We start from the raw sequence: 26,443 nt of genomic DNA, 5'->3' as shown, positions 1-26,443 counted from the left end.
GTGACATCTGACAACCCAAATCTGAGTCATGTTTTTTCTAATGATAAATCCTTTTCATTGATGAGCTTTCTCACTCATTAATTTTTATTCCCTTCAGATTTTGCTTATGTGGATTGTAGCGTTTCACATTTTATTCTTTAAAAGAAGCCCTAAACGCACCTCCTGTGTGTTCTGGTTCCCAGGTGCCTTCACCGGGTAGCGGCTGCTGTAATGACAAAACTCTGCTCTCTGCTGGCCTCAAAGTAGATGCTAGTCTGTGGAATTTGTGAATTCTGTCTCTGACAAGAAGAGCATTGTCCCTCTCATGTTCTGCACTCTCTCTGGCATCAGACTGACCAAGATCCTTCTTTTGGACTACGTTTGCAATCTCAGCTACCAGGTCTGACTCTGATTCTGCCTTTTCTGTAGGATTATATTTATGCACATGAACAACATCTTCCCTTTCTCCTAGCAGCTTGGAAAGTAGTGAATAGAAATCACCTGTGAAAAAAAGAGAAGAGATAAGGGGTGGAGAGTTGATAAGATTGCAAAATTTACAAAATTTTGTGCCTTAAATAATATCATCTGATTCCTCATAATAAGTGAGAGGGAAGGTTGCTCTCAGATGTTCAAGCATGGGGAGAAAAAGATGATTTTCCAGAACAATGAGAAAATAATATGCTTCACATTTCATCTTACAAACCACCCATTTCCTTCTGTTATCTCAGGAGCCAACGACACTAAATAATCTCTATTAGCATAATAGTAGAAACAAAATAATGTGTATGTGACTGCAGGGCATGTTTTAATAAATGGTTTTCACAAGGTTAGTTTGGATTGATTTGGAAGTCAGAGTTCATCAGCTTTCTAAAACATTATCAACACTACAACAGAAAACAGCTATCTTCACAGGCAAACCCTTTGAAGTTGTCTTCTAAAAGCCTATTAAAGTGTAATCCACAAAAAATTAAATGCTGGGCTTCCCTGGTGGCGCAGTGGTTGAGAGTCCGCCTGCCGATGCAGGGGATGCAGGTTTGTGCCCCGGTCCGGGAAGATCCCACATGCCGCAGAGCGGCTGGGCCCGTGAGCTGTGGCCGCTGAGCCTGCGCGTCCGGAGCCTGTGCTCCGCAACGGGAGAGGCCACAACAGTGAAAGGCCCGCGTACAGAAAAAAAAAAAAAAAAAAAATTAAATGTATATTTTTGAGCAGGTGCTATAAAACACAAAAAAATCTAACATCCACTTGGCAACTGGAAAACCAGTTTTATTATTTTGTTAACTGTGTTAATGTAAGTAGCTCCAGTTGTTTATTTTAAATAAGAAACGAATAAATTTCAGAAAAATAATTTTGTGAGAAAAGAATATTTTTAAAACAGTTTCAAGCAAAAGAGATTTTAACAAACTAGTATCATTGGAATGATACATCACTGAAATGTATTTCATGTCTTCCTGTACTAAGAAGTAAACTTGGATATGATAATATAATTCCATGAAAACAAACTATTTATAAAATATTACAACAGATACAAAATATGACTATGGAAGGCTCATGAAGCATTTTAATCCTCATCAGTTACATCTATGGTTTCAAATCCATTCACATCAACTGTGTGAATGGGAAACATGTATATTCTCTATGGAATCATAAATCTGCTATTCTAACCCAAACCCAAAGGAAACCCACAGTTCTTCCTTTTCTCACTCTATACTAAGTGCTGCTAATGAAACTTATGATTGTGGAGTCCTTTTGCTTATGTTTTAATTACATTTATAGCATGATCAGAAAACATTTATAAAATCTTTTTTATGACCATTAGGAAATAAAAATAATAACTGGTTTAGGCAGGATACATTCCACTAAAGAATATGTTATTAAAATATTGGTGCAAGGCGATATGAAGTCTTTCCAAAATGATGCTGAGATCCTGTCATGTTTATAAATAATCTTGGTTTAATGATTCAAAGTAGGTTTTCAATTCTTGCCCATGAAAGCAGCTTATCCTAGGTGAGATCTTCAATCAGAAAATAATTACCAAGTATTAGGGCCAATATCAGTAAAATGAACAAAGCAAATTACAATGCAACCAATTCTGGTAGGCCACAGTGGCATTCTGCCTTAGAGAAAAGAAATTAACCCATTACTGTGTAATTGTCCTGCCCCACACACTAAATATAAATAGCTTAATACGCTGTTGTGCAATGAAACATTTTATATAGAAGATGAAAACAAGATGACTTCAGGAACAGAAAAAGAACACAATTTTAAAACTTGAATCCATGACATTAGGCTAATGTTGATGGAGGAACACAGGCTTAGAACTATGCATAGTTATTGAGGTTTGTCAGTAAAAATCTAAAAGCTGTGATAAAATACCAAATACAGAGTACTCGGTTCCTTTGAAATGATCATTTACAATGATCACTGGATTAGGAAAACAAAAATTTAGCAACGTAAGAGGCTTGGCTTCACACAAATGCACTGGCCTTGTGAGAACACAGCTTCAGAGCAGCATCTCACTTCTAGAGGTTACATGCAGGAGCCCACTAGATGGCTATCTCTTACATTCTTATACACAAACCAAAAAGGTTTCTTTTTTTTTCTCTTCTGGTGTATGGAGTATATGAAATCCCAAAATGTTAACCGTCTTTCTTAGTCATATTAAGATCGTGATTGAGGAAATCTACCTAACCTTGAGTACAATGGATGGAATAGAATATAAACAGAGGAAGTTGGGTGGTCTCTACCCCAGTTTCATTTCTCAATATTCTCTTTTTCTTTTCAGTTTATATTATAGCCATATTGGACTTTTACTTCCTTGAATGTCAACTCTAAGAAGATGTTGTTTCTTCTTCCTGGGACATTCTTTCCCTAGTAATCAACTAGTTCCTCAACCTTCAGATGCTACTTAGGCATCACTTACATCCAAGAAGCCTGCCTTGACAATTGCTGCTATGTGCACCTACAGCACTCTGCTCTTTCCTTGTATTGTTATTACCCGATGTCTGGTCTGCATTTCACACTAGTGTTCGGATCCAACCCCTGACACTTAATAGCTATTTTCTGTGCCTTTAAGCAAGTTACTTAGCCTTTTAAAATAGATAATGACAACTACCCTTAAAAATTGTTTTGTGGATTTAAAGAAGATAGTTAATGTAAAATGCCCAGTCCAGTGTATTTCATAAAGTAGATATCACTAAATTATAGCTATTATAATTACTAATGACAAAGATATAAACTCTAGTTGCAACATGCATCTGATTCAACCTATTGTTTACCTAAAATTTTTCAAAATCAGTCTCTGTTTCGTATTGGTATTTTCATAATGGAAAAAAGCCACCTTTAAGTTTACAGCCTTCTATTTTCTCAACAAGTCATTACGGCTGCCTTTGTGATTTGCTTCCTGATTTTGCCAAAGAAGGTTGTACCTGCACTTCTGCACTTTCTCTCTCTCTCTTTTTTTTTTATCAGTCTATTTTTGGAGAAAGAACTATCCCTACCCCAGTGTTCTGGATGCCAGCCCTCCCTGAGCCTTCTAAGGCCTTTCCCATCTCCTTTTTCTTTCCTTTTCTAATACAATTACTCTGCCAAAGATTTGACTCAGGCTATAAACACACTCACTTTGGGCTTATCTTGAGTGGTCATGGAGGTGAGAAGAGACCCTCCTCTGACACAGTATGTCTTTCAAGCTTTTTCATTTTCCCTCTTTCTTTAACAAGTTCCAACACCATCTACAAGAGCTTTCTATGATAATGGAAATAGTCTATACCTGTGCTGCCAATATGATAGCTCCTAGACACATGGGACTATTGAGTATTTGTAATGTGGCCAGTAAGACTAAGAAACTTAACTTTTAAGTTTACTTACTTTTAATTCATTTATATTCAAAGTTAAACAGCTACATGCGGTTAGTATCTACCATACTGGACAGTGCGGGGTTATGTGCTGCTTCATCCTTCCTCATATCCTCTTTCTTCCTAAATCGAAGGCATTTGCTTCCACTCCCTACTTCACTCCTGTATGGCTTCTGCATGAGTTGCTGAAGAGCTCCTAGTTGCCAAAGCCAATAGACTCTTCATCCTGACCTACTGGTGGCATGTAGCACTTTCATAGTTCCTTCAGAACCTCTCTCCTTACAATATTGTTCTTTCCAGATCTTCACCTGTCATCTTGGCTTCCTCTTATTCTGCCCAACATATGGAATGTTCCTGTTTTCTGAGGTCTATCCCTGGCATACTTTTATTGTCCCTGGCTAAGACTTCTTCCTACTAAGTGATCTCAGCCACTCACAAAGCTTAAGCTGCTACATTCAGACAAGTGACTCCAAAATCTGGAGATTTCCTAGAACCTAGTGGTACATAAAACTGCCATCTGGAAATTTCCACTTGGATTGAATGTCTATTTCAATGGGATTTTGAACTCAACATGTCTAAACCTGGGTGCTTAATCTTCTCCCCATACTTTATTATTTTTTTTATAGTATCTCTCTCAGCGATGAAACCATGTTTTGGGACCATCAATCCAGAAAACTAGATTCATTTTTCTCTCACCAGTGAATCACAAAGTCATTTGATTCATAGATGCCGATTTGTCAACATCACCTTTTCCCTCCCTCCCACCAGTACTCATCTGAGATTCTTATCACCCCATAATTGTCGTGCTGGAGGACTACCCCTTCGTCTTCAGAACAGACCCTCACCCCTGCCTTCGATGGAAAAGTCTGTCTGGAACGGTATTAAAGCTGCTCGACCCTTGTGCAACTGACTTGTGATTGAGGGTAACCTGCGTCCCCTAGATACTTCCCAGTTATGACCCCTTTTCCTCAGCTCAATTAACCTATGTGTTTCGGGGTAGTATTCTCTAATTCTATTCTGGGTCCTGCTGCTAAGCAGACCATATAATTTAATTACCAAACTGGGACACATTTGAGAAAGGAAAGGGGTGTTGTTAATATTTATACTAGGCATAAACTGGTACAATCCTGGAAAAACTGGGAGGTATAATTACCCTACTTATTCTCGACAGAGATAACATATAAAGAAGTACTTTATAAACTACAAATGACAATAATAGTAATAGCAGCTAGTACTTTTTGAGAGCTCAGCATGACCAAGTCACTTTACTGAGTGCTTTATACGACAGAACACATTTAACTTCCGTGGAACACTTACTGTTCTCATTTTAGATGAGGAATCTAATGGCACAGTACTAAGGTGCACAGCTGGCAGCATGTTGCACTTGGATTTGAAGGAGACAGCCTGACAGAGGGATCCACCTTCTAAGTATCACTATACTGGATCCAGGTTACCTTATCTTCTCTGTACTGGCTGTATCTCTTTCCTGTGAATTCACCTCAGACCTGTCAATCTTAGTATATTAATTTTTTTTTTCTTTTTAAAGTAACAGTCTACTGAGCTCAGGTGCCAGGTTTATGATTTAACTGAACAAGTTTCTTTTTTTTTGTCCTATCCTGGCTTGTCTTCTTTTTATTATAAGACTCTAATAAATTAGTCAATACATACATATACAATGTATATGCAAAAAACTGGCCTAAAGAATAATGACCGGTTTCTTTTTGGCTTGAAAAAGTAGAAAAGTTTTCTATTTTCTATTCTCTTTAATAGTTTTCACTTACCACTGGCAATATGCCTTACATGTATGATAAAATTCTCTAAGATGATCCAAAAAAACTTTTTTCGTACATGAAAATTATCTGAGAAGGGACAAATGGCAAGGTATAAATGTGATTTTATATAAAAATAACCCCCTCTCATTTCTTATATATTGTCATATTTCCAGTGATTAGTACTGTTCCTATTATAGCAGATACTCAATAAATAATTCTGGAATGAATACTGTGTTATAAATGGCTTCTGCATTAGTAAAGATAAAAATTTTTCCTTGATGATTTTAGGCTGCAGTGAGTTCTATTTCTTTCTTTTCCTCACTTCAAACTTTGATTCTTATCTTAAGAAATGCAGAAACGCTCTAGGTCTTTAAGTTATTTGGCCGAGTGGGTTTGGTATTTGGGAAACACTAGTGAAGTAGCAGCTAATGTGTCAGGAAAAGGAACACAGCATAACACAAGAGAGTCTAAAACACTACCAACTAAACTCCAAGTTTGTTAGCTGTGTGCTTGTTAGCTATTTCATGGCTCAATGTACATTTTTCTATTTAGTTGGGATCACTCAGTATTCCCTCCCACCAGCATGGAAGTTTCTCTGGTTTACTTTCAGGAATATGGTAAGATCAAACTAAACAAGATGGAAACATACCTTGAAAAAGTGCCCCATGCTTTTTTCTTTGAATAAAATGCTTTAAGATTATTGGATTAAAAAATAAGTACCCCTACTTTTAGACAGCATAAAATCTTAATTGTGGCAGGCATTTTTATTTTTAAAGTGATCAAGAGCCTCTTGGTAATCTTTCAGAATATAAACCGCCATTTCCCACACAAATCACTAGTACTTCATTACCTAAAACAAACAGCTTTTGTTACTGCTTATTGCTCTGTGATTTCTATGGTACATGGACAGTAAATAGGATATTCATTGGCAGTTTAACCACTGACAAAATATGCCAAGTAACCAAGCTAATGAGATCACAATCATGCAACAACAACTGATTAATAAGGGGGATACGACGAATGAAAAGATAAAAGCATTTCTTTTTAGATTTTCGTATTTTAGTTTATGAGTCAGTCATAGCTGACACTTTGCCTTCTGGTTAAAGTTGATTTGGCTTACTGACTGTTTACTTATTACCAACCCACAACATTTATCCTACTAGCCTTAGGGAAATAAAACACATGATCATGATGACCGGCTTAAGGATCATACTTTATTACTTTTTCCTCCTATAGGACTCATCTGATTGTGAAACAATCAGAAATGGGCCTTTTAACTCTTTTCTTTTTTTAAGAAAATGAGACAAATGTGAAAAAGGAGAAGTTAGGAGATGATGACTTTTGCAACTGCCATACATACTGATCTATATCAGAAAGGCCAACCATGCGATAAATGATCATTCATATCTGCCTATTCTGTTATTAGGAAACCAATTCAGAAGAGCATCCCCTCAGCTTCCCAGAGCCTTGGGGGATATTTAGAGTTGTGTTTGATAGATGAGTTCAATAAATAAAGACTTGTGAGCTGCTCATAAATCATAACTGAATGGAAATACAAACAAGACTTGTATCTTCTTTAAAACAGCAAAGTGGTATTGAGAATGCTTGGAATAAGCTAAGAAGATGCTACTAAAATCATTTGGAATTTATTAGGGGATGAAGGGAGTGTCCTATTTTGAACAACAAAGGAATATAAATTTTAACTACTAAGCCCAGCCTGTGTTTCGCTCTTCTCATAAATGGTTTATCAACTGTTACTTTAATAAGCTTTTACAGTAGACTACTGTTGTGTTAAGTTGCAACCTTGTTCCCTTGATTCTGCTTACTTGATGAAACATGCCAATGGTAATTCATTTTTGTTAGCATAAAACCATTGTGAAATTATTCTGTTTCACAGAAGGTATCTGAAGACCTTTAACTATCTGGGGCCATGGAGTGTTTTCCCTCTACAAATTGTATTTTTGTCATATTCCTCCTGCTTTGGGAGTATAGTAGCTCATGCTGACCTTTGAGTATAAAGATTGATTATATGAGGGCATGAAGACTACAGTGAGAAGAGTTTGGAGCAAACTGAATAAAACATGCTAAAGGTCCTATCTGCAGCAAAAGAAATGCTGTCCAGAAAATAATGTACAATAACAAGGACATACTGGTATTGCAGATTTGACTTTCAATTCTGCCTTGAGGTTTTTTTTGTTTGTTTAAAAAAATTAATCAATTAATTAATTTATTTTTGGCTGCGTTAGGTCCTCGTTGCTGCGCGCGGGCCCTTTCCAGCTGCGGCAAGCGGGGGCTACCATTCGCCGTGGTGCGCGGGCCTCTCACTGCGGTGGCCTCTCCCGTTGTGGAGCACCGGATCCAGGCGCGTGGGCTTCAGCAGTTGCGGCTTGCCGGCTCTAGAGCGCAGGCTCAGTAGTTGTGGCGCACGGGCTTAGCTGCTCCGCGGCATGTGGGATCCTCCAGGACCAGGGCTCAAACCCATGTCCCCTGCTCTGGCAGGCAGATTCCCAACCACTGGCCACCAGGGAAGTCCCTGCCTGAAGTTTTTTTTTTTTGCCGTACGCGGGCCTCTCACCGTTGTGGCCTCTCCCATTGCGGAGCACAGGCGCCGGACGCGCAGGCTCAGCGTCCATGGCTCACGGGCCCAGCCGCTCCGCGGCATGTGGGATCCTCCCGGACCGGGACACGAACCCGCATCCCCTGTATCGGCAGGCGGACTCTCAACCACTGCGCCACCAGGGAAGGGAAGCCCCTTGAGTTTTTTTAAGACATAAAATCTTCCCAATACAACTGACGTAAGTTTCAACGGTAGATCTATACTCTGAATTTTAAAGGAGAGAAACACCCAAATTCAGAACTCCTAAATGTAGTTGTATAGATTCGTGCTTGAAGCTGGCATGCCTTTTAGTTTCAGCCCACATTCCTTGCCTAAACAATGTTGATAGAACGTTCAGGTTGTACCTTTAGTATAGTGAACATATATAAAAAATCATAATGCATAAGAAATAAAGAGAAAAAAAACATGCCTTAGTTTCCTAAAAGTGCCAACCAGAACATATAAGTAAAGGATACATTTGCGTGTGAAAAATCTCCACATCTTTCTCATTCTGTATAGTCTCCTAGGATTCATTTCCTCCACCCAGAATCACTGTCTAGTTGGGTTTTATTGTTTAGCTTATTGTACTTATTACATACACAGGGAGTTCTTTACTTACAACGTTTTCAAAGCTTGGTGACATTTCCATTTGTTTTGAATAGCCATTAGTGTTTTTCTACATAGAAGCAGGCATAATCAACTCATTCATCTAAGCTCACCTGTAGACAAATAGGCTATTTTCAAAGCACTATGGGCAGGAATATACACATATTATGCAGTCATTAAAAATCCTGCATGCCAATAATTTTTATAGTTGGAGGAAATATTCAAGATATGGTATTTTAAAAAGAAGATACAAAAATGTGTATATATTATGATCTAAATATTTTAAAAATAATATACATATATATGTAAAATATATATTTCACACAGGGTGTACATATACACCCATATTTCTGGGGATTATGGATGATTTTTGTTTACTTCTTAATACTTTTCTATAACTTCCATATATTCTATAATGAATATGATTAAAAAATTCTAATAAGCATTATTTTAAAAAAATCTCTGCAGATTTAATTAAAGCCTCATTAAAATGTTTTCCACTGTTGGGCTTCCCTGGTGGCACAGTGGTTAAGAATCCACCTGCCAATGCAGGGGACATGGGTTCGAGCCCTGGTCCGGGAAGATCCCACACGTCATGGAGCAACTAAGCCCGTGCACCACAACTACTGAGCCTGCAAGCCACAACTACAGAGCCTGCACTCTAGAACCCACAAGCCACAACTACTGAGCCCGCGAGCCACAACTACTGAAGCCCATGCACCTAGAGTCCATGCTCTGCAACAAGAGAAGCCACTGCAATGAGAAGCCCGCGCACCGCAACGAAGAGTAGTCCCCCTTCGCCACAACTAGAGAAAGCCCGCATGCAGCAACAAAGACCCAATGCAGCCAAAAATAAATAAATAAAATAAATAAATTTATTAAAAAAAATGTTTTCCACTGTTGCATGATCCAGGACAACCTGATAGGTAAAGATGTTCATATAATGAGGTTCCTCTGGTGTCTCCATAATTATACTTTTTGAGATAGAGTCTGAGATACATTTGCCTTCGGCCAAATTTTGTTCAAGAGGCAGCAAAGGCAGACAAGGATGCTACAGCAGGTTAGTGTGCTTGTGAGTAAGCACAGGGTGGGCAATTCTACATGGATTCACACAAAACTCAGATGGCTCTTTCAAACTAGTTAACTTCTGGTCAAGGTTAATATTCTGGTGAAAATTAATAGCTAGCAATTTTAGTGGTAAGAATTTCAAAGGAAATAAAACACATATTTCTCCTGCGGAAAAGAGTATTAGATAAACCTGTGTCAAATAGATTATTAGTTTGCTTTGGTTTTTTTTTTCTCTCCATGTTGGAGGTACCTACTACTTCCCGTCCATTTGTGGCACTGCTACATTTCTTTTTTTCAGCCTATGGAATAAGAGTCTTTCTCTCTCTCTCTTTTTTTCTTTACTACCTCAGTAAAGGTCATCCCTTCTTTCCAACACAGCATTTATGACATATCATGACCTTTATCTTCCTGCCTGCTTTGCCAATGTATTAAGACAGGAAGCAAAAAAAAAAATATTGTTTGTATTATCCAGGTAGAACTTTCTCTATTATTTAGTCACTGATGGGTACAGAGCTTGCCTTTGGTTACATGTCCTCTTATGCTTTGGGTCTTTTCTTCCCTGCCCCTCAACTGTTCTATTTCCAATGGGAGTTTTATATCCTGTGTGGCCAACATAGATGTTGTCTGTTAGTTTATGTCTAGCACAACTGAAATAATTCAGGGCTTTTATGTATCAGATATTTAAAATATTGAAAGAGTCAATACAACCAGGAGGAGTACTTGAACATAACTTGTTTTTGCCAGAATACCAAAATAAGGCAAAGGGTTAAGTCTGAGGGATTTCTTTAAAAATCAGCCTACGTGGTGTAATTTATTTGAATAATTAGAGCCCTCCTATCATCTACTTGGTCAATTTAACACCCCAGGGAATGAATACAAATAGACATTTTGTGCAAACAAACATCTCTGAGAAGAATGGGATACTCTCTCAGTAATGAGTAGATTTGCCCTGTGTATTGCAAGGAGATAGATTGATCTCACTAGCAAGTCAAATAAACTATGTGTACAAATATGCATTTGGAATATTTCTATATTTCTCTTTAAATTCCAGGACTAATGGAATAATAGAGAGGCTACATTGGTCATTGAAATAGCTTTTGGTGAGGTATTTGTCTTCACATAATCTAGGAGGTGACATTCTGATGGACCTACTAATTTCAACATATGAATGCCACAGCCTATTTTCTGCAGTATGAAAATTGAGTCAGACTACTGGTTTTTTCTTCCCAAGTTAAATCACTTTACAGCATTTTTATTCATAAGTAGAATAAAATGGTAACTACAGGAAAATAATTTATGTATCCACAGAATTCTTCTCTGAAACCATTAAGACTATACTGGGTATATAGCCCAATATATCAATAAACATATAAGGGTATATTTAAGCTTCTTAATACTATATGTATATGCTATCAAACATAAAAGGGTAAATGAATGGCAGTATATGAAAGTGTATTAAAGGATTTGGTTTTTAGGCATACATGACACCATCTAAAATCCTATGGTTTGAAAAGAACAGATTAAATCTAATATTTAAGGTTCCTCTGCTAATAAAACCTCCGTGTTTCTAATCTTTCAGGGGTTTCAATGTCTTTCTTGATCAACTCATGTAACTTCAAAAGGAAAAAAGTCCAGCCTCAGTTTCCATAGAAAAATTTTACAAGCTGCACCTACTAAATGGTGATCTCATTCCACACTGTACCACATATGCTGGTATTTGGAAATTATTCCAAAGACATACAGTTCAAACAGTGTGTGCAATGTCAAAATAATTCACTTTAAGTCTGATTAAATTTCTGGACAGTTATAGTAAACACTTAAAACTACTATATTTAGGCTACAATTATTGACTTCCTTACAAATTATATACACAGGATTGACAAATTTAGCTATTTTAAGTCATACTCAATAGTTCAGTAGGAACCACTTAGCATAAATTATTCACTATAAAATCATCTCCCTTTTTTTGACTTAATACAAAAATAGAAACAACTTCGAGCTAAGTTTATTTTTAAGCCATTTTGTTAGAATGAGATGTTATGGAACATACTCTATATAATTTCAAAACTTTTATATTATAGTTTACCTTATTCTCCTTTCAGAATGCATTTTTTTCCTTTAAAAAGTCTGAGTTTTTAATTTTGCAAATACTATTAGTGCAAGAGTACTATCTTTGACATAGACTTAACAGAACACATTTTGAATAATTCCTATAGTGGTTTACAATACCCAAAGAGTCACAAATTTCTATAAGTTGCTAATAGAAAAATCCTATCTATTTCCTATACACTTTATGTTGTTAATAGAAGCATGTTTGCATTAACATTAAACTAATGCTTTTAAATATATTACATCTAGGCCAAAAACGACTTGATAACATACTTCAACACCTAACACAAAGTACTATGTTCCAATTTAACTGGCAAGAAAGCAAGATTCAGGAGAATAAATTTTCAGTGCCAGCACATACAGTATATGACCTACAACATCAAATATTACCACTTTAAATAAATAGAACAGAGGAAGAATGAAGCTTTCCTAACTCATCAGATGGCAACTTACCACAAAACTACAAATGCGTAAGATGATAATCCCGCCTACCTTAACTGAAGGCAGAGAAGAATGACTTAAAAGAGAGGCAAGATATGTTTAATTCTTAATTTCTTTTTTTCTTGAACCTCAAATATAGTTATGAACACACCATACAAAACATACAAGAATTTAAATGTTAAAGGTCATAAGGTTTCAAAAGCAGCCCACTGATTGTTTCTAATGATTATATCTGCACTTACTTGCACTATATATAAAAGTTACAACATTAAATAAGGTAAAACAAAGACAGAAAAATCTAGTGGGACTAAATTACATTAATACTTTTATTTTCAAAGCCAAAGTGCAACATTTGACCATTTTCTCACGAATTATGTATTATATAAAATCAGCAATATGTAGGGTATTAGGCTGATAAAGAAAGACCTAAAATACCTCAATAACTTTAAAATTTGGTTGCCTATTTGGATAAGGAATACTTTTATAGGCCTAGTTACAGAAGTAAGCATACATACCCTGTTCTAATACTTCTTCTCGTTTTGGCTGCTGTAGTATAGAAGTCTTATCTTTATTCACTGTTTCTGTAAAGGATCAAAAGAGCTGAGCATAAATTTGCAGTATATATTACATACTTTAAATAGTTTATTGGAAATATGCTATCAACATAAAAATATTTTCAGGGTCTTGTATTTCATAAAAACAGTAGTATTATGAATTGACATGGTAGAAATGCTCTAATTCACAAAAAACTCTAGCATAACTACAAAGTACCAGACTCTGACTTAATAACTGGATCAACTACCCTTTCAGTAATATATAAATGATGCAGAATTTTAAAGATGCATTAATAAAACTGCTTGTATTTTTTAAAAGTTGAATCTAGTAATAATTTTAGGATATTTTCAGAACATTTTAAGGTACATTTTATAAATATATTACGATTTTTATAAATGACCTGATTGCTATGTTAATTTCTTTTATAAAATTTCCTATAGAAATAAATAAGAAGTTCTGGCATTAAGACTGAACTTGTAATACTCAGTAAAGTCTCAGCATACTTCCTCCAATAAAACAGTATGTGGGTTTTGCAATTTTAAACTAAAGAAGTGACAATCAATATGACCATTTTGCAGATGAACAGTAAATTAAAGAACAATTTAGAGAATGAGACCAAAAAGACTAAGGCTAGTAATGCCTCATAAATCAAGAACTGTTCTTTGCTTGAAGACTCATTCAACAGATAATTTAGGGTATGGTCGGAGATGATAACCATTTTCATTGGCAAACTGTAGCACTCTTTAGAATATGGTGTATAAATTCATAAACTGAATCATTCATTACTGGTTATGGGAAGAATGAAACGAGGAAACTAGAAACACAAATTAAATGAAGAAAGATCTACATTTATGGAATTGGTCTCAAATGAATCTGTTTCATCACTAGTTGAGAGTTTTCACTTTAACTGTTTTGATGGGGGAATGTCAGGAGAGGAGATAGAGGATAAAGAGGGAAAAGAGGGAATCAGATTATGTGTACATATGCGACTGTTTGACAGAAGGAGGATGATTTTAAACATTAATCATATAGTCAAGTGAGACACATAAGAAAATATAAAATACAAAATCATACGTTGATTTAAATTAAACACCAATTTTACCTTTGTGATGTCCATGCATCATAACCATATCAGACTTCACAGGAATTGGAATGTTGGCCTCTGGTGGTATGGTTCCGAACAAATCTGGAGCGATATTCTGTGTACAGGTCATGAAAGAAACTGCATGCTTGGCTTCCATGTAATACATAATGTATAAGTTGCACATTTCATCACTAGATGTGCCACTGCAGGCAAAACAAAAAAACAAAAAAAAAAACCCCAAAAAAACCCCAACCAAACAAACAAAAAAACCCACAGACATGACAAATCAGTCATTCACATAAAACACATTCTTAATGCAAGAAAAATGCAACCGGTAAATCTTCCAACAATGGATTCAAAGATGGAAATATTGTACATTTATTTTATAGCTTTCATTAAAACCCATCACAGTTTTCAACATCAAAAGCACACTTTCAAAGGCATATTTCCACTTAATAATGGAGTATTCTTTTGCAGTCACTCCATGGATATCACCAAATACTACTGACGGTAATGGCATTTCAGTTGCAATGAGATGCTTTCTTTCCTCTTCTAAATCCTTTTATTCTTTAGTCCTTCTTCTATTTGTTAAAACTCATAGATTGAGTAAAGTATTTATCTCATGGAAAATCTTAATTATTTACTTAATAACAATAAAATTCAGAACAGTTCAACAGAAACACCATATATTAATTACAAGTTTATATAAAAGTGGCTTTTTCCATTTAACCCTTAGAGTCAGGGATCTTGGTTTGGTAACTGCCTGTTCCTCAGGGTGAGATGAATCAAGAATCATGTGTTGATACTAAGACATCATAAACGTTATCTCTGGTATCTGACTTGGCACCTTGACTTCTATAGCAGGGAAGAAAGAATGCCTGAGGAATGATACAAAATGAAACCAGGCCTAATGTCTTCTAAGGGCTCAGACCTGAATGGGGTAGTGCCGTACAACTGAAAAACTCAACGTTGAAGATAGATTTTAAAACAGTGGGGTGGTCATTTCCAAGAAAAAGTCCCGAATAATATAAATCATGCCTAATAGTTTACAGAACATGTTTTCTTCTTCCTCAATTCACATGGGTTACTAGGTACACCTTCACATAAACCACCTTTTATAAAGCAGCGTGGTTTGGGCAAAGCAACATTTCCTTTTTGGTGTCAGTTCTGACAATTTTTAGCAAGCCTCTACTAATAAAAAAAACAAGCTCTGAAATGGATTATTTGCCATACAGAAATACATCAGTGTTGATTTTTCCAGCAATGTCATGTGGCACTTATTTCCTCTCCATAGCAACAGTAATGACATCAGCAAGGGAAGGAAAAAAAAGAAAAATCTTTTCCAAACAGGGATGTGGTTCCTCTAAGCTCTGAAAATGTAGAGCCTGAGAGACCACAGGAATGAGCCCCTGTTATGGGAAGCTCCGTTTGTGCTTTTGAAAATAATTTGTCTTTTCACTCTCTGAATCTGATACCTGCCAGTGTAATTGCCTTTCCCATGGAATAAAAGCAAAGAGTGAAGTGCAAACCCGAGCAAACACCTGTTCACTACACACATCTTCATGTGTCAAAATGCCATTGCTAAGAATTACATTTTAGCAGCTTTGGAGTCAGAAAATTATGTGCTATAAAAGGAATGGCTGGTGCCAAAGTAATAAGCCAGAGCTCCCACCATATTATCCACTCTCCCCTCATTCAAAATGAGGAAAAAGGTATAGATCAAGAGAGTGAAATGAGGGAAAAGTAATTTAAGATGTGGCCCTGGCTTAGAAAACCTTGAATCATTGTGCAGAGAGGGAAAGCAAAATGAAACCTTCCCAAATTAATGAAAGGAGAAAAACTGAATAAATTTGTATGGTAATAAATGAAACTTGCAATTAACCAATGGATAGATCCTTCTATATTTTTTGTTTAGGAATGTCATGCCTATGTTCATCTCTAAACACATGTGATTTTGTGAAACAGCCTAATCAGCTCACTAATATAGCTCATTTAAGGTATTGACTCCATGATACAATATTGAGCTGATTAAACAATTTAAGAATCTTCGCAATCACAAAGAAAATTTCATTAAACAGCTGAAGAAAAAGAAAAGAGTCATACTTTATTCCTTTCCATCTATAATTGAACTTGTAGTCAAAGTAACTCTAAGTTCCTATCTGACACAGAAACTATCATATCCTAAACATGGTAGGATTCAAATCATTGTTAGTATCAGCAACATGGTGTGCCTGTTTTATTCCACATTCATCTTTATTTCACCCAAAAAATATCTGACTTTAAACCAAACTGCTTTCTATGTTCCTAAGGGAGAACTGTGATACATCTACCCTTCTTCTCCATAGAGAACAACATATGCAATGCAACTCTGTCAATCTAATGCTTGTTAACATGAGAAAGTATGGAGGGACACTGTGTTCAGACTTCTGTGCTGGCTCTGCTGAATGGTCCTTTCAACACTCCCTAATGCCAATGTGATTCCCTAAATGATGATGGCTGGCATCACCTATATCCCCAAATTACAGTGGTGCATTTCTTTCCTCTTCATGCATAATAAGGTGCTTAAGTGAGAACTACTTCTTTTATATAGGCTAGCTTTAAATCTGACAAAGTCTGGTGAGCCTGAAAATAGTACATGCTCAATAAATATATGTTGAATGAGGAAGAAGGAACAATCTATCTTAACAGATGTTTATAATGTATTACAGCATAACCTGTTACCCCTAATACACCATACTGCTGAGTCAGGTCAATATTACAAACTCAATTTACAGCATTTCTGAAAAATATTGAGGTCTATCTGTTTATCTATCTTTCTTTTATCTATCTATCTATCAGGGTTTTTATAAAAATATATCATTTCATATTATAAAGATATGTAATTGACATTTAAGAAAGTATCAAATATTGTGAAATGTATCATTTATAAAAACCCAAATATTATGGAACACCATGACTATGTTTCAGACAGTGATGCTCCACTCTGGTGATTCCCTCATCCCTAGCCCCTGCCCCTTACACTCAACAGATGCTACACTTGAAAATAACCAATGACAATAAAAGACTAATTTTGGAAAGAAATATGAACAGGTGCTAGACTTGAAAATAACCAATGACAGTGAAAGACTAATTTTGGAAAGAAATATGAAAACTTTAAAGAAGTTATTTTACAAAGCTTTGAATTGTTTCTTAAGAGGTTTCATGGTACTTTAAAACTTGTACATTAAGAGGCTATTGATCATATAACTTTATTTGCATATAATACACTTTAAATGCTGATTAAACTGTTGTGCTTGGTAACTACAAATATTTATTAGACCTGCTCATATGTATATGAAATAACTGGTCCCAAATGAAAAATATCACCAACAAACTGACCAAACTGGTAAATATTACCTACCAATTCTCAAGAATTAATTTAAAATTTTAGCATATACACTTTTAGGCAAATTAGCTGACTTAATTAGCTTACTTGGCTGACTCAATTAAATTCTTTGTTTGTTGTTTAAACTTGACTAAACATCTGAAATGAATTTAGAGAAGCATCATGTTTAATATAAAATATGTAATGCAGTCAGGTAGAAAATATTGCTTCTTGGTAGGTTAATTAGTACTATATTGTCAATATATACATTAGCGCAACTTTGCCTAAGATATATTACTCATATTTACTATTTAAAAAGAAACATAATATATCTGGATTTAAAATGTTACCATTAAGTAAATTTATTAACATAATTTGTCTTAAATTCACCTGTTTTTTAATGGTTATATTTTGAGATGAATCCCTGGTATGGAAAAATCTGTCCCTAGTTTTTTAAGGGCTTTTTTTTTTTTTTTTTTTTTTTTTGTGGTACACGGGCCTCTCACTGTTGTGGCCTCTCCCGTGTGGAGCACAGGCCCGGACACGCAGGCTCAGCGGCCATGGCTCACGGGCCCAGCCGCTCCGCGGCATGTGGGATCTTCCCGGACCGGGGCACGAACCCATGTCCCCTGCATCGGCAGGCGGACTCTCAACCACTGCGCCACCAGGGAAGCCCTAAGGGCTTTTTATTAGCTAACTATGATTGCTCTACTTAAGCTAAGTTTTCTCCAGTCCTAAAATTTCTAGCTTAATAGAGTTAAGCTAGGATTGGGTAGAAGAATCACTCAAGTGAAAATCTTCCTAGTAGGCCACTGATGGTACAATTTTCCAGTAAAACCTAGTTTCCAGGTGGCTGCAGAACAAGAAGGTAAAAAACTTGAAGCCCATTTTTCTTCCAGTGCTTGAAGGGGGCATCTGCTGGTCCCATATGATGTTTGGGTAAGTGGGACTTGTATTTAAGTCAGCTTCATGCTCAGGGCTCAAAACTGTGCCACTGGGAGTACATGTTTGTGTATGTGGGTTGGGGGTTAGATGGGAACAGAGAAGAGAGAGAGGAGATTTACAGAGTATCATTTAATTTAAAAGACATCATAAAAATACTAGTTTTCTCTTTATACTGGTTACATTCTCAATTGTGATTCTATAGTACCCTACGGAGGTGGTACCTTTTACTTTACAAAACAGATGCATTATTGTTATTACTAAAAAGTATATTAAGTGCTATAAGAATGCTTTGCATTATTATGAGGATTTAATTCATATTTAAGTTTATTCAAAATTTTCTGCTTCCTTAGTTTAAATTAAATATTCAGAATATGGATTCACCCAATAAGTTAATTTCCTGTAATTTCTTTCTATTTCATTTACAAAGTGGCATTTTCTTTAGTCCACATGAGAGTTACAAAAAGATAGATTGGTATAGTCATTTTGGGTATTATTTTAAAGCAAAATGCACATTTTAAAAAAGACTAGAATTATTCTGGACTCATGAAACCGAAAGAGGCCCCTAGAGATCACTTTGGCCTCTCATCCTGGTACTATAACAAGTCATTAATTTCTATGGCTGATAATTGTCTCACAGAGGATACTCAAAGGATAGAATCTGGCCAAAGTTACAAGCCCTCCAAAACTGTACAGGAACCTCTAAGCAAAAATATTCTACTTATTCCACACTTAAACTTGTAAGCTAGTACAAAGAATGTGTTGAAAGGGGTTTTTTTACTCCTTTGTTTGTCTATTTCAAAGGTTAATAAAATAACCAATGGCGTTTAGTTAAGTTCCAGAGGCTCTACACTTCATGTATTTAAAGATTGTTAATAAGTGAATTATTAGACTTTTCAAATCTAATTATGTTTACTTTGTCAGTCCTTTTGTTACCATTTTATGTAACTCAGTAATTTTATTGCTTTACTCAAGTCTCCTTCCCAAATTTATCAGTCATCCAAAAGCAAAGCCGTTAAAAACTTATTTAATAATAACTTGATGACTTTTTTCTATTTGTTTTATCTTTAGCCTTAAAATTGATGCTTATTAATACAAAACCCTTTTAGACTGACATTAAAAAGTCCTATTCCACCATCTCGAATGCTTTTTTTTCTTTTACCTGCATCAGTACCTTTTCTGTTTCCCCTGACAACCAACAGCTAGTGTTGTCATCATAAGAATCATCTTCTGTGCATCTAATGCATATTTTCAGACGCCTATTCTCTGTAACTTCTCTTTGATCAAAAGATAAGTGGTTTAAAGCTTCATCTTCTAGGTGGCATCATAAAAATTTTATAACCTAGTTTAATATGGAAAGGAGGCTCCTTGGTTCTTTTCTAACAGAAAGAAATGATAAGAGACTTTATCTTTCATTTCTAATTTAGGCAAACCTTTTTTGAAACAATTCATAGTGTTTTGAAAAATTTACTTGGTGTTATAAAGTATACTTATTTCAAAGCAGCTCAGTATTTTGAAAATTATTTAAAAATTCAACATTCTCTTATGGAAAAGGTACTGCATAGTATTATTCTCATTTGGTTTCTTATCTGGAAAACAATGAATACATAAAAGTTTTAACAGGTAGAAAAAAATCAATGGTTCTGAGTAATTAAGGGCCACCACTACATGCAAAACCTATATAATCACCTAAAGTTGAACACAGGGCAAAAGGACACTTGAGAAAAAAAAATTATAATCATTACATTTTTCTTTATTAAGATGTACAGGAAGTAATACACACTCTTGTGGCAACAATAATATGTAGAGGTGTGATCCTGAAGGTCTTGAATAAGCAGGAAGAAAGGAAGCATGAAAAAGTAAGCACATGTTCTGGAGTTTATCTAAATCAATCAGTTCTAAAATCATAAAATGCTATAGTTTGCTGTAATTGTTCATAATAGAGAAAAATGTGCCTGCCATTCATTCACAAAGACAACTGTCACCTATACTCATGCCTTGTCCTAATGAAAATCATTTTAAATAGTGGAATTTGTGAAATCATACCCAATGTGTGTGGCTTCTGTCCTTCCTTCACCAGTGAATACACATCTTGCAGCCAGTATGTCACCGAAACTAACATCTACTGGGTGTTCTACAGGGTAGAAAGCCTGCAAAGAAGACAAATACAATGATTCATTAAAATCCTCAATAAAACCCAGAACCACATGCCTTAATAACGTGAGGCTTGGGGCACCCTGGGTAGAGAGGATGAACACACACTTCACCACCCTGCTTAGAAATATTAAGAGAACTGATAAGGAAACCATCAAGTTGGAAAAGAGGTTATATACAACTTAGATATACAGTAAAGGTAGATTTAGAGATGTTTAGATCCTACAGAAACTCACAAGGGCTCTATGAGGGTTTTTTAAATTACTATCTGATTAATATTGTTTTCTCTCAAAATTGTACTAGATTCTACACACCTGTGGCAGCTGGGGGCTTTGGTGTCCAATCAGTGTCCACTGTCCATTTCTTACTCTGTAACCACTTACTACCTTACCTGCAATGAACACAAATTATAATTATATAAGGTATTAGAAAAATAAAAGGCATTATTTTTCTTATTTCAAAATAAAATATGAATATTTTCAGAACTCCAAATGCTAGGCATTTTCATGAAAACAATATGATCAAAAAACATGCAGAATTTCAAGGTATTGCACAAAATCTCTTTCACTGAAACAGATTTAAGGTCAAATATAATTTACATTTTACATTTATAGCATTAGCAAGGACAGTGGTATATCATCTAATATGTAGTTTAAAGTTCTTACCTAAATGGTGGGTGTGAACTCTGTAGGCAAAGACATGCATTGGATACTTTTTATAATGGCATGAAATATCAGAATTCACCACTGTTAGAAATGAAAACACAGAAAAAAGTCACTATTCAACTGGAAAATAACATTATTCTTGACTAAAAGTATGTATAGAGTATTCACAAGTAGCTAAGCATGGGGGTTTGAGTAAACATATACTCATATACTCAGCAGATATTAAGCACTTATTTTGTGCCAGCTACTTTACTAAGATGAGTTAAGAACCCCTTACCCTCATATTTTATTTCACTCATAAACAAAATGACTAGGCCAAATCAACAGTGAAAACATAGGCTTAATTTGATATCTTTATCACGAAATCTACACAGTTGAAAAAGCTTAAACATTTGTTTTTATTTTTAGAACAGAAGGATTTTTGAAAAATTGATTACAGATACCTAAGATAACAAGATTGACAGTTCCTGTTGAGAAGGAAACATTTCATATACTTTTCCTTCCTTGCAGACTAACACATAGTAGCTATTCAACAAACGTCTTTTAAAATAAGCCAATGAAAAGTAATGAGATCATACTTGTCATTAACTTTAAAAGATTCCCAGTAAGAACAAACAAACAATATTTAATATGACACTTTCACCAAAGGGTAAGATACACTGATGAATAATATTATATTTATTCCAATAGCTTTTTGTAAGTTTAGGAGAAATCAGCTATTATTATCCCCATTTTACAAATGGAGAAATAAGCCCAGTAAATCTGTGTTCAAAGACTTGAGTTGCACCTGGATTTGCTGGCTTTTGATTCTGAATCTGATATTCTCTGCAGTAGTTTATGCCACAGTATGATATGAAATTTGTTTCTGGCATCAGAAGAATGGATGATTGATTTGTAAAATACTCAAGAATTATTCTTTAATTTGTATAACCCTCTACTTACCCATGGGCCTCAATTCTTAGCATAAAAACTGGAAAATAATAAACTACTGGCTTGGAATAATACAAAAACCTATTTTAACTCCAAGGATAATAAAGAACTGGTGTATTTTTCAGGGACTCAAAAATATTGGTCATTTCAAGTGTTTTGAAAAATATACTGTAAATCCATTCTTAAAGATTAGGTAATGAGGTAAGGGTAATTCTGAAAGATCATTACTCACCTTTCTCTCCTGCTGGTATAACAGTGTCAACAGACATCATAAGGTACATGCCAGCAATTAAAGGCTGTCTGCAGAAAACAGTAATATTTATCTCAACTATTTGCAAAGTCAAAACTATTGCCTTGGAAAAATAAGGTATACTTCAATACATTGGTCTGTAAAATATGATTCATGTGAAAATTAAAATAATATGGTAGAAGAGGTAGAATATATATTTTTTTCTGGAGAAAACTTTACTTTCTTGGGCAAATAATACACATTTTTGTGGCACAGTAAATGAGGAAGGCAGTCTCTTAGTGGCTCCTGTGATGGTTAATTGTATATGTCAAGTTGGCTAGGCTGCAGTGCCCAGTTGTTTGGTCAGGCACTAATTCAGATGTTGCTGTGAAGGTATTTTTTAAGAAGTAGTTGATATTTAAAACACTGACTTTGGGTAAAGCAGATTATGGTCCACAACGTGGGTGGGTCTCTTAAGGGAAAAGACTAAGGTCCCGGGAAGAGGAAGGAATTCTGCCTCCAGACTGTCTTTGGACCCAAGATTGCAATATTGATTCCTGCCAGGATTTCCCACCTGCCAGCCTGCCTTGAATATTTCAGACTTGCCAGATCGGACAACTGTGTGGGTCTATTCCTTAAAGTAAATCTCAATTTCTCTTTCATTCTCTCTCTCTCATATACATTCTGTTAGTTCAGTTTCTCTGGAGAACCCTGATCTATACAGCTCCCAAAGACCCACAGCTCTGACATTCGTGCCCTTGTCCAATCTTCTTCCCTTGATGTGGGCTGGACCTAGTAACCAGACCCAGTACTTTGTTATTTCTAACAAACAGAATATAGCAAAAATGACTTCTTTTTCTTCTCCACTGGGTTCAGAGCATGAAGATTTGTTGTTAACTATTTTCTTCACCTATCAGGCTTATACATTATATTCAGTAACTTCTGAAATGAGGATACAAAATGACTCTCTGGCTTCCATCCTGCTCACCCTCTTGCTTTCTCCCTTGCTAGCTGTGATGGACACCAGCTGCCATGCTGTGAGCTGCCCTGTTTAGAGCCCACACGGGGAGGAAAGGAGGGAGTCCTCCAGCCCACAGCCAGCAAGGAATTGAATCCCGTCAATAGCCACACGAGAGATCTTGGAAGCGAATCCTCCTCGATCAAGTCTCCAGATGGCTGAAACCCTGGCCGAGACTTTGACTGCAGCCTTTGTGCGAGACTGCCAGCCCTAGCACCTAGCTAAGCTGTGCCCAAATTCCTGAGCCACAGGAAAATGAGACAATAAATATTCATTGTTTTAAGCCACTACGTTTAGAATAATTTGTTATACAGCAATAGTGGTTTTAAGCCACTACGTTTAGAATAATTTGTTATACAGCAATTGTTTTAAGCCACTACGTTTAGAATAATTTGTTAACAAATAGAATAATTTGTTATACAGCAATTTGTTAACTAGCACAGTGGATTTCCCACTTTTAAGCTCTTGAAGATCTTAAAGTTGTCACTCAGCTAGGATAACAGTAGTACTTACGGCAGGCGTGTAAGGTGTAAGGAAACACCAGAGCAGTCTTTGTGATTATCTGAAAACACACACACAAAATACACATCTTAAATATAAAAATGTGAAAAATGGATTTCAAACTAAAAATGTTAACTAATCACAACCCAATACTACATAAAAACCCTACATACTTCATTTGTATGGTGTTTTATAGTTTACAGAGTACTCTCATATTCATGAAATCCATTTATTTCCAATGTATCCCAGAGCAACAACAAAACTTTCATTTCAAGCAGTCTGTAGCTTTTTTTCTTGACTCATCAAACTGACTAGTTATCTGCTTTCCTGCAGATACACTAAGTACTAGTCATAAGCTCACAGAAGAAAGCTGTGGCTTCTCTGTATGCATTATCTGTATTGTTGAAACATCCAGAAAAGTTTGTGAACTGAATGGTTTGTTCCATGGGGCTCCAAACAACTAGCTTTTCTACTTTTCAAGAACTGAAGTAGTCCATAATTTGGGCTTTCAAGATATAATCATTTCTTAGAGTCTGTAATGTCTCCAATTTATGTATGGGGATCACCTTATTTGGTTTCTACGCCTCGTTCATTCCCACCTTCTAAACAGGAACCTGATGTTCATTCTTTTTACACCCTAACTTCAGTTGAGAGCTGCTAAGTATCTGCATCTTTGCCAAGGACACTTCAGAGACCTCTTACAAATCTTCTCTCTTCTTTCTTCGTCTTCTCCAAATAGAAAGAAGGTAAAAATTTAAATTACTCATCCAAATTCTGATCTCTTTTGAAGTTGCTGATCTCTAACCACAGAGACCATGAAGAGTAACTCAGACTTACTCATTCCTTCCATTTCTGTATATGTTAAATCCTTTCTATTTCACATTTTATTCTAGTAATTATAAAACTCTATATCTCAACTTTAAGAGTTGATTTTAATGTAACTATTGTGTATGTGTGTGCAAGATTGATAGATTTATATGAGAAATTAAGAAGTGAAGTATACTGGACTTCCTTGGTGGCGCAGTGGTTAAGAATCTGACTGCCAATGCAGAGGACACGGGTTCGAGCCCTGGTCCGGGAAGATCCCACATGCCACGGAGCAACTAAGCTGGTGTGCCACAACTACTGAGCCTGCGCTCTAGAGCCCATGAGCCACAACTACTGAAGCCCGTGCGCCACAACTATTGAAGCCTGCACGCATAGAGCCCATGCTCCGCAACGAGAAGCCACCACCAAGGAGAAGCCCGCGCACCACAACGAAGAGTAGCCCCCACTTGCCACAACTAGAGAAAGCCCGTGTGCAGCAACGAAGACCCAATGCAGCCAAAAATAAATAAAATAAAATAAAATGAGAATAGTGGAAAGTATACCATTAATTCATACCAAACGAATTCGAAACTCCAGAGACTCACCTAATTAGCTTGGTTGTTTTCAGAAAACATTTCTCCTGTATATAAACAATGTCATATCTATCTTCTAAGGCTATTTTGAGAAATGGTACTCATCCATTCATTCAGTTAATATTCACTGAGCAATTGCTATACTCAGGCGCTGTTCTACACAATGGGGATTCAGTGAAAAACAGTATGTTCAAAATTCCTGCTCTCATGGTGCTTATGCTCTAATGGAAGTGGAGGAGATAGGGAAATGGGGTAGGTGGGACAGGGAAAAACAAAACACCAAATACATAAACATGATAATGTCACACAGTGAACTCAACAGGATAATATGACACTGGGTAGCTTTTTTATCTACTGTGGCCCAGGAAGGATATGGTGGCCAAGAGGCTGGAGACTGTCCGGGCCATGCAGAGTGTGTTAAGAGCCTGGGTTTTATTTTCTGTCTGCAAAGAAGCCACTGGAAGATTTTAAGCAATGCAGGACAGGATCATATAAGGTGTCCACCTAGCACATTACCTAGCACTTACAGATTACTCACTAATTACTTAATGTCGGATTTTGTAATTTTTTGTTTTAATTAACAATATCAAGTGAGAGCTTGTTTTCTCCCTACCATGTCCATCCAAGCAAAAAGTTCTATGTACAATGAGAACTGTCTCTTGGTTTTACATTATATCCTTGTGTTGAAAGAATCAAGTTAATCACATTTTGATATCCAACTTGGCTGATTTTCTTTACCATGACTTAAAAAAAAAGTAAATGGGAAAAATAAATAAGTTAACACATTTCAGGAACTATTAAATAAGTTTATTATTAAAGCTGAAATGTGTCACCAAATTAAGAGTAGCAGGAGTGTTACTAATAGTAACATGCCAGCTATTGCCAGTAACAAGGCATCTTCTTGTTAATGTTCTTCATTAGAACTGTCTAAATTGAGTAGATTTTTAGTCAAAGAAAAGCATGAAAATAAGTCAAAAACAAATTTTAATTTGAAGACATTTTCTAAGCACACATCAAAGTTTTCTCTAAATTAAATAATAGCAAATAGCCAATTAAATAATTTCTATATAATTGTTGTCTGTTTGATTCCCTGTAGAGATTAAAAAGTGAGCCACAGTCTCACCACTCCAGTGCAAAGTACCAGGTTTTCTTTTGATCCCACATGTTTATCAACTACAT

The 26,443-nt window shown here is 35.9% G+C and overlaps 1 protein-coding gene across 17 annotated transcripts in view; it reads right to left on the bottom strand.

Moving 5' to 3' along the window:
• The window catches only part of PAM (peptidylglycine alpha-amidating monooxygenase), a 279,664-nt gene that overhangs the window by 41,716 nt on the left and 211,505 nt on the right, over nt 1-26,443 (bottom strand). For 12 of the 17 annotated variants that reach the window (XM_073802349.1, XM_073802354.1, XM_033853062.2 and 9 more), the window contains 8 exons: nt 23,877-23,925; nt 22,349-22,416; nt 21,187-21,267; nt 20,836-20,912; nt 20,414-20,517; nt 14,080-14,264; nt 12,938-13,003; nt 160-480 (listed from right to left, as the gene is read on the bottom strand). In XM_073802349.1, coding sequence (XP_073658450.1) covers nt 160-480; nt 12,938-13,003; nt 14,080-14,264; nt 20,414-20,517; nt 20,836-20,912; nt 21,187-21,267; nt 22,349-22,416; nt 23,877-23,925 — 951 coding nt within the window. The remainder of the gene's footprint in view (nt 1-159; nt 481-12,937; nt 13,004-14,079; nt 14,265-20,413; nt 20,518-20,835; nt 20,913-21,186; nt 21,268-22,348; nt 22,417-23,876; nt 23,926-26,443) is intronic. The other 5 variants (XM_073802353.1, XM_073802355.1, XM_073802356.1 and 2 more) reach the window with 1 other exon arrangement.

The sequence above is a fragment of the Tursiops truncatus genome, chromosome 3 (assembly GCF_011762595.2).
Source record: "Tursiops truncatus isolate mTurTru1 chromosome 3, mTurTru1.mat.Y, whole genome shotgun sequence".
Lineage (NCBI taxonomy): Eukaryota > Metazoa > Chordata > Mammalia > Artiodactyla > Delphinidae > Tursiops > Tursiops truncatus.
The sequence above is the reverse complement of the archived record's forward strand: the minus strand, read 5'-3'. Positions and strand labels throughout refer to the sequence as shown.